Source organism: Austrofundulus limnaeus, unplaced genomic scaffold (assembly GCF_001266775.1).
Source record: "Austrofundulus limnaeus strain Quisiro unplaced genomic scaffold, Austrofundulus_limnaeus-1.0 Scaffold214, whole genome shotgun sequence".
In the NCBI taxonomy this organism is placed as follows: domain Eukaryota; kingdom Metazoa; phylum Chordata; class Actinopteri; order Cyprinodontiformes; family Rivulidae; genus Austrofundulus; species Austrofundulus limnaeus.
Window position 1 is genome coordinate 763,595 of NW_013952616.1, and position 9,836 is coordinate 773,430.

Here is a 9,836-nt window from a genome sequence, read left to right on the forward strand (position 1 = left end):
GTCAGTCCATGGTCTGGGGTTCCGTGGGCTTGGCAGTTTGCCTGGAGGGAGAGGTATTTAGGCTGTTTCATAACAAGAAATGACACACCCAATACCTTGTGCATAGCGCAAGAAATAATGTTTTACTAGGAGCTTGGGTACAGAACAGATTTTTGCAGATTGCGCAGCAACAAAAACACATTTTTGTCTCAAAGCAGCAAAAAACAACTAAATTTTAACACATCTTGCGAAGTATAAACCAGCCTTTAGCCATTGTTTGTCTTGATTTCAAAAGACAGGCATCAAATAATAACCTTTAATGTTTACATTTACATGAAAATACTCCACATAAAAACAGTTTTAGATATCTCTTACAAAAAATGTTAGTTTATTCTACTTCTTCTTTTTTCTCTTTCAAAGTGAAATGGTTGAGGACAGTTTTCTGAGGAATTCCCAGTCCGCTCTGCTTTTGAAAGACAAAATATAAAAAAAAAAACCCTGAAAGATAGACAGAATGAATTATCAACAAAATAATGCTTTTATTGTCAAGGTTATCTATTTTCCAGTCACCTCAAGAAATTAAATATCAAATTGAGAAACTGCAGAGATTTTTCTCATTAGTTGGACAATTAGCCAGTGGTGTGTTCATTATGAAGGAACTGTCACCTCATTAATCACCAGGAATTGAGGAAGAACTCCACCTGAAACTGCGCCAAAAGAAATGCACAGCAAGCTTCTGGGTTTTTGTCTTGAGTTCAAACACAACTTATAGCTTCGACCAAAAAAATTACTTGGGGTACCAATTTCCTTCATTTTGGGGATCGGCCAATACTTAGATAAGATCATTGGAAAAGAYTGGCTTCTCATCTACCTCCACAAAGGTCTGAAAATCAGCCTATGTCCCCCTCAGCTCTGCTGTGAGCACTACCTAATGTACAGTTAACAAGTTTGTATTGTTTCAAGGGTATTCTTCAGTGTTTTTCAATATGAAAATATTGGAACATTGAAGGTGTATTGTGACCATATAAGACCTGACTGTGTCAGTTATTTAAAAAAGTTATCGGCCAAAATTGGAATGGGCAGGTCAGACTTTTTAAAGATCGGCGATCAGCCAGAAAACTGCAACTGGTGCACCCCTAAAAAAACAGCTTGCTGCATTTAAAACCAAACCTTCTTTCACTATCCTCTGATTTCACATACAACTGTAATGGTTTCTTCTGTGGCCTTTGTCCAGAGGAAAGTGTATTTGGCCGCCACCTGAAACCTGTTTGAGATCAAAGGGAAGCGAATGGAGTCCTGCTCGTGGCTGATTAACCTGCTGGCACACTCCTGACACAGTCCTTTAGSTCCCCGAGCTCCCTCGCTGCCTTAATCACACTCCTTCCCAGYTGGGTGTAAACGGAGCACTTGGCTGGATTTCTCTCCTGGAATATGGGAAGGATGGAAAAGAACTGTATGGTTWTACTTGATTGTGTTTCGTTCTCAGCTGTGCATAATATAATGTAATGAAAGCAAATAACAGAAGCTCAACTGGGATGGCTGTGAGGAGAGGGGTGATATCATAGCCAGACAGCGTAATCACAGGTGGCTCTGAAAAAATAGTGTGTGTGTGTGCGTGCGTGTGCGCATGAAGTTAACATTTAGTAGCTCAATCACCAGAGATGGTCCCAYGCTAGGCACATGTGCACACTTGCAAAGCCTTGCTCTTTGTTTCCAACCATGATTGATTCCATTCCTTTCTGCTTCAAATTACCTTCTCACCTGGGTACTGACTGACGTCATGCTGTCATTTCTAATTTTTTACAGCCTTCACTTCCTCTTTGTTTTAGTTCAAAGCATCCAAAGACTGATGCGTACGCCTCAATCCAGCGCCGGCAGACTCTGTGATTGTCAGACAAAACATTGTACCCTGACACAGACACAAAGGGAAATGGTGTCATGCTAGAAAAAAAAAGACAATGTGCGCACACATTACCTCCTGTTAAAAAAGAAGGTTTATTAACCTTAATTCTCTTATACCTGGAACGCATATCAAAAGAAAGGAATGTGGCAGCTGGGGTGYACTTTTTTTTAACCCAAAAGGCCTCCCACAAAGTCAGTAATGATCTCATTTGTATGCATTGTCCTCTTCAAATCTGTGTCGCTGTGGGACTTCACCCCCAATGGATCTGCCATACTTTGAATTACCAACTCCCTCCTCTAATGTTGCCCTCCTTTTTCCTGCAAATTGGCTACAAAGCTYCTTCCTTCCAAAATAACTTACTACTCCAAATCATTTGTTGCCCCTTGAAATGTAAAAGCAGATGGTGTCCAGTGGGAGAATTAGTGCTTTTAAATTACCTCCAATTTTTATTCAGAGAAAGGCAGTAAAATGAAGTTTTTTCTACCCAAGCTCTTGATATTCTTTATGACTTTCTTCTAAGYAATGTTCTGTACTCTATGCTGTGTTTGTTTCTGTTTGTTCCACCTGATTATATAGCAYTTTGTTGTGCTTTTATGAATACCTTGTACAAGTGTGGAGTGTGCTAAAACCAACTAAAGTAACGCTACATGAAAAAAAAAAACTACCTCATAAAGCTTTTATAAATCATTCTAAACAAAGATAAACCTCATCATAAACCAGTGTATAAATGTTTGTTGTCTGTTGCTGTCGCCGACTGTTTCAAGCTGTTTGTTAAATTCTCAAACTTTAAAGGCAACAGCGACATTGAGCGCTATCAAATGGCAAATAAGAAAATCCCTTTCAAATATACCCGGCCAGTAGAAGATTGGATTCAGGAGAAAGGTAAATCTTTATCCAACTTCTAGAATGTTTTTTTTTCTTTAGTTTTTATTTTGTATTTTTTTGTCATTCCATCGGCTTGCTCCCTTTCAACCTTTGAGAATGGAAAAAAATCCCTTAAAACCCCTTAAAAATCTGTAAAACAAGGTTTTTTTGTGATTTTATCCTTTTTTTATACATTTTTGTCCCTTTTTTTGCCATTGTCACCTTTCTTTTTAAATATTGTTGAATCACAGAGTCCAGTTAAAGGGACTGAGAGGAGGTTGTACAACCAGTGTGACAGGTTGATTGTGAAGCATTATACCAGACATTTTGAGTAGTGGTTAATGTCTTTCCGATTGTAAATATCTTTTTGAAGAGCCTCAATTTGGAGAGTTTGTCCAAGATACCAATTGAGTTACMTGGAGTAGGGCTAAGAACAAAGTGGCTTACTTCCTATAAGTTTAGTCTTAATACTTTTTTTCTTAAACCATCACACTGCTGTTGAAACTGCACAATAGTTTACATGGAATTATGTGGCTTTTAAGTCAAAAAAGCAGCAGCAGCTAGTAGTAGCAATTCTGTCAAAGCTTCATGTCATTTCGGGAATTTTTTTTTTTTTAGTATTTATTCATTTCAGTTAAAAAGCAAACAAAACAAAACACATTACATACAACAAAACAATGCAAATCAAATCAAATGAAAGGCAGCAGAAGAAGAAAAACAATCTTATATCTGCTGTTATTTACAACAAAAATTGTATTAATTTCAAACAATAATAAACCAAATTAAACAAAAATAAAAATTCAACTCGTCAAACAGTAACTCATGCAAATACAAATAAAACAATTTCATATTTCTTTAACAATTTTGCTTTGATCACTTTTTAAAGGAATTAATTGATCCAATGCTTTTATAATCATTTTCCAGATTATTCTATAGTCGTATACCTTTTACTGAAGTGCATCTGTCCGTCAAATTTGTTCGAAATTATTTTAATAGTTAATTAATTTAATTTTAAATTATTTTACTACTTTTTTAAACCAAAATAGCTCCATAATGCCAAATTAATATCATAGATTTAAATAGCATTGGCATAAACTGCTTTGATTTTTATAATAATTGGATTAATTTAGGGATAATAAAATTCCAGGTAATGTTTTCTTTTACGGGACCCTTATTACCATGTAATTACAAGGTAATCACATGGTAATTAGGGTACAAAAGAAAAACTACTGTTAGTAAAACTACCTTTATTGGGTAACTGCAATCAAATCACTATTCAAWAGTAACTCAACACTATATTTATTACCAAAACAATACAACTAAATTTTGGGGTTAGTGRTTAATTGCAATAAAATATAACTTTAAAACTCTCCAAATTACCTACTACTTATTTAGGTGTTACATAGTGAATTGTAATACATTACCAGGTAAGTGCTACATTACTGCAGGCAATTAATCACATAGTAAAATTGTACTCTAATTACTCCATAATTACATGGTAATAAGGTAGTCATTACCATTAGTTTTTTATTACCTTGTAATTACAAGGTACCCTTATTACCATGTAATTACCTTGTAATTACATGGTAATAAGGGTACCTTAAAAGAAAGYGTTACCAAATTCCACTTTAACKCTGACTTTACTAATGAGCGTAGATACTTGTGGACTGAAAACAACTCTAGTCATAAATATTCGATGGTATTTGATGCAAACACTGTTATTTGGGTTTTTACATCGCCTTCCGTTTGAAGTTTTATGGTTATTTTAGCAAAGTAGTAGTTTCCAGGCTGTGCCAGAAGTGTTACAGCTAGCTGACAGCAGTGTAACGGTCTATGAAATAGCCTTTGCATGATCCACTATATGTATTTTTAGATGAAAGCTGTTGTAAAACAAGACTAATAACTTTACCAGCTCAAACTAGCTATTAGCTCATCAATCCTATCAAACCCKTACTCTCCAAACTGAGGTCATTCAGGGAGTGTTTTACAACAGGTATGATACTGATTGTTCAGAACTTTTTTGCATAACCCCACTTCCAAATGTCTGGAATAATCCTTTAAGTTTAAGAGCTCTTAATCATACAAGCAAAACTGACGTAGGAGTTATTATCTATGCAGCAACAGTAGGCAGACTGTTTGGAGAGGAGGATTAACTCCCCTGGCTCTCATCCATGGCAATGTTTGAGAACAAACTAATCAGTGGGAATATCTCTCTGAAAACTTTCCAAACAGCAGGTGCTCCTCTCCGCTGTAATTTATCTAGCTGTACTTATCACACGAAATGGATTTCTAACCTCTGTTTGATGATGAAGAGATAATTGGAGCCATTTTGACAGCAAAGTGTCACAGTGCACCAGCCAAGGTGCGCTGAGGCCTGATAAAGCTGTACTTATGAGTCGCTGAGATTATCAATTCAGCATCTCGTGTTTTTTTTTAAATGCTAAAACCGTGCGGGGATTTAAAACATCCCTGCTTTTTTTATTTATTAATTTTTGTTTTGTGCATAAAACCTTTTCTCACTCTGCATAATACCATTATAAACTGCTTTCTTAAAATTCATTGCACATAAACATCTTAACCTTTTTTATAAAAGTCCCTTTAACAATGGTTAAAACACTTCCAGGTTTKTGAAAAGAAAACTCATTACTGCTGCATGCATGACTCCACACGTGCTGTATCATTTCCTGTGATATGAACGCCCCGCCCCTGCCATCCCATACTTAATGTTTTATGTACTGTATAACAAGCAAATGTAACAAGCTTGCAGTGTACCAGTCTGTGAATTATACAAATGAGATGTTAATTATGATTCCTGTTTTGTGAACGTTTTGTGCACCTTCCTTCCATGATTAATGCATGAGCAGCGTGTTTTGACTGTGATTTTTAGGTTTGGCCAAATTAAATTCACAACACAGTTCGTAATGTTTTTATTTAATGTAATCAATCCCGTATGAACATTTATTACTCTAGTTACCCATACAGTCCACGGTTTTCAGTTTGAATTTCAGGATAGTTCAGTTTTTGTTTTGTTTTTAATGGACATGTTGATGTTTTTTGATTATGAGTAGACAGTATCTTACTTGCAGTTGATAGCAGTCAGAAAGATCTCAATTTGGAAAATCAGAGAGAAATTCTCTTGTGGGAGTCAAGGAATTCAGAAAGAAATCTCCAGCATTTACACAACTACATCTTAAAATCATATTTAGTCTTCTAACAAACACTGTAGGTGTTTGGCACAAGGAAGATATTAACTTAGTCAATATTTTCTCAAGCCAAAAACATTCGATTGGTACTTAATAAAGTTGCTGCTTGTGTGCCACTGCAGACCTGCTGTGACGTGTACATTTCCCAGTCTCATTCAAAATCATGACATACTGTAAATTTTGGACTTAAAAGGGTAAACGTTTGAGTTTTAAGTCAAATAAAAATAACTAAAATGCCCACAAAATTTCGGATTTGTAAAGTCTGAGATTAAACAACTTTAGCCTAAAAATCCAACATGGCTGACTCACATGTAAAAATGTGATTGGTGAAATAAAAATCTGTTTATTTTTAATCTATCTATTTGTATCTTGTTAATCTAGTCACACACACATTACTCTTTAAAAACTACTATTGAATTGAATTGAATTGCCTAATGCTACATTGTTTGAATACATAGATATTTGTTATGAACTTGTGTTGCTAATTGTAATTAGCTTGGTTAATGAGCACAAAARTTAACAAATCCTATTGTTTTGCGACTGATGTCGATTTTGACATTATTCCCAGATTAGAGTTTCAACATTTGAGTTGAATGACAGACAGTAAGACATACAAGAAAAAGTGCCTGCCTTTTTTTTGAAGATATAAGAAGATATTTGTGTACATCAGAGTATTTAACCAACATTTAGTTAATAATGGCACTACTCAAATAAGAGACCAGAGGTCTTCAACCCTGTTCCTTGTGACCMATTGTCCTGCATATTTTAGATCTATCTTCAGCACACCTGATTCAAATAATTAAATTACCTACTGTAATCTCACTAGGTTTAGCAAAAGCCTGTCAATTACTGAGTCATCTAAGTCAGGTGTGTTAAAGCGGGAAAAAACATGCAGTCCAGTGGTTCATGAGGAACAGGGTTGAAGACCTCTGCAACAGACCATTTCATACGAATATTAGAAGAGTCCAACTCCTCCTGGTCTTCGGTCAGCCATGAAAATGCTGAGGTTGCAATGCAAACACCTTTGGAATTAACAAGCTCAAAGAGCAGAATCAAAGCTTAGATATTTATGAAAAATCCCTTCTATGTTACTAATGAAACGCTTAACCTGAATCAGTTGAAAGCTAACACATTGAGTCTGTATAACGGTGTAAATTTAACAACTGAATTTGTCCAATTTTAATGGTGTTTCCATATCAACCTTAGCACCCCCTCCCAAAAAAACAAGAACTGTGTGAACTACAAAATGGTCTATTACGTATAAAATATTAATATACTAAGTTCCRCAGGGCAGTTAGCATAGTGGTTTTGCTAGATCCAAAAAGAAAAAAAGCTGCAAATGAAACTACTGTCTCATCTAAAACTAAATGGGTGTGAAAGAATTCAATATGCTGTAACTGCTAGCAAAGTTTTAGATAGTGAAAATAGTTTTTTGTTTTTTTTAAACCCTGCTTTAATTTTCAATTAGCTTGACTCCACTGCTTAACTCTTTGTCGTAACCAAAGTGAAGTCACTCTGACTGCTGTCCACTGAAGGGACGAAACTGTYTGTTCATAACATAACTCTGCTTTTAAAGTTGAGGTATATTTCTGCTAGCTCATTAAATGCTTCTTTTATACTTTCATATAAAATAAATACTTAGTGGCAATTTGATGAGWACGACCAAAAACAATCCTAGTGCTACTAGTTTAGCGTAAAAGCAAGCTGCATTGTAAAGGTATTTAAAGACCATAGAACATMACTGATTCATACAGTAAGCAGTCATTTCTAGTGAAGAGAAGAATAAAGGTGATGTATGTCAGTTTACCTTTTTATTATCATTATTTTGCCTACTATGTCAGATAAGTCCTTAGCATCTTTACCCCTCCCTCCCTCCCCCCTGCACCAGGCCGGCAGCTGACCATCTTCAACACCCAGGCCACTATCTCTATCGGTGGGAACGACCGGAAGCGACCCTACCAGGGTCAGCTCTCTGGCCTCTATTACAACGGGCTCAAGGTTCTCAACATGGCCGCAGAGGGCCACCCCAACATCAAGGTGAACGGCAGCGTGCGGCTGGTGGGCGATGTTCCCACAAGCCGGGGCGCGGCACGCACCACCACCTCCGTACCGCCAGAGATGTCCACCACCTTCATTGAGACCACCACCACCCTGTCGACTACAACCACCCGRAAACAGCGCTCCCCACCCACCATTCAGGTACGGCTGTTTGGATGGTGAGGAAGTATGATGTGGTGAGTCATTGTGTGATATCATTCACAGGTAAAGTTCTTGGATTTTACTGGTTTATTTTCCAGCGAATTGAAAAAAAAAATAGAAATAATAACGTGTTAGTACTCAAAACATTTCAAAGCTACAGGTTCACTGGTGATTTGAGTCACATTTTTGTCTAAATTGAATCTGATATTATTTGAAACGGTGAACCAGCAAAAATAACACTTTTTTTTCCATAAAAGCTTAGTACAACTAAAATTTTAAGTATGAGGTTTAGTGTGGTGTTGACATTTAGAATATTTGGAAGCTTTCAGTGCAGAAATCTGCATCCTCCATCTGGAAAGAAGCTATTTATCTAACATTCAGTGGTTCTGTTTTTTTGCTAAGCATCTTCAAAGATATGCCAGAGTAAACACAAGAACTGTCTTCTTTCTTTACTATTTAATGTGGTTTTGGTACTTTTATTTATTTTTTTTACACTGACCACAGTTGAATTGAAGTTGTGTTCCTTTTTTTACTCCGCTTGATCAACCAAGGTCAGGATACTGTATTTCTCATTCTGTGGAGGATTGAAGTGCTGCTGTTCACCGAGGTGTGCAAAGCCGGTCATTYTTTTTTCTTTTTCTTTTCATCTTTCTTTCTCCTTCTATCTGTCACTCACCCAACCATTCTGGACTGAGAGAAGCCTTTCTCCAATACGTTCCAAATCCAAGCCAATGAATGTCAAAACGGTGCCAAGAAAGTAATCACGCCCAGCTGTGCGTTGACACCCAGAGCACAAATTAAACTGTTCGTTGTCTATATTAAAGCAATAACTCTCCGTCATGGGTGAGACATGTTATCATCTTCACCTCAACATCAGATCGCCTGGAACACAATGAAGGCCCTTTATGTCAGCACTGACACTTGTATCTCTGTGTCACTGTGAATGTGGAGAAAGCTACAGTGATGTGCTCGAAAACTGCTAAATAACATGAAATTTGGGAAACGCAGTCGACAGGGAGTTAAGAAAATATTTGTGTAAAGCAGGAGGTTGACAATGATGATGACTCAGCTGAGATACATTACAGTCGTCGGCACTGACCATATTTTGGCTCTCATTGATGTCCTTTGATATTGATATCAAAGGACATCAATAAAGTTCCGGCTTTTACACAAAGTGCTTAACTTTTCAAGGTGAAATGATGAACCTGTATGTCTTCAGTCGATATCCAGGATGCCAAGTAACACACTTTGGATAACTTAACAAAAGCAATGTGGTGTTCTGATCTGGCTAACTTTTCATTTTATTTTTGTATTCCTTCTGAGAACACTCCTTGGTCATTTCTCTTCCACAAGCCCCCCCTGACAGGCTCTGCTTTGATTCACGCTGCCGTGTCGCAGCATTTCATTTGCCAAGGCCTTTAATTTTACAGTTCCCTTGCTGGCTGTCAAATACTGTGGTGTGAGACGTAAGGAGAGGACCTGTACCCGTTTGGCAGATTTCTCCACCCCTCTGGATAATATAGGGGAGTTTGGGGAGTTGAGCTATCATTAGTGATGTACTGTTGTGGTGAAAAAGAGCTATAGGCGCCTGGTGCCGTTTTGGACTCGAGTGTGTGCTCTGAAATGGGTCCGCTTCAGTGTGTGTGTGTGTGTGTGTGTGTGTGTGTGTGTGTGTGTGTGTGTGTGTG

At 37.1% G+C, this 9,836-nt stretch overlaps 1 protein-coding gene across 1 annotated transcript in view; it reads left to right on the forward strand.

Moving 5' to 3' along the window:
• Nucleotides 1-9,836, forward strand: part of LOC106525132 (neurexin-3b) — a gene marked incomplete in the record, with an annotated part of 484,453 nt that overhangs the window by 432,462 nt on the left and 42,155 nt on the right. Inside the window, 2 exon segments of the mRNA XM_014019257.1 lie at nucleotides 2,675-2,764; nucleotides 7,838-8,148. Of these exon segments, the coding sequence (XP_013874711.1) occupies nucleotides 2,675-2,764; nucleotides 7,838-8,148 (401 nt within the window).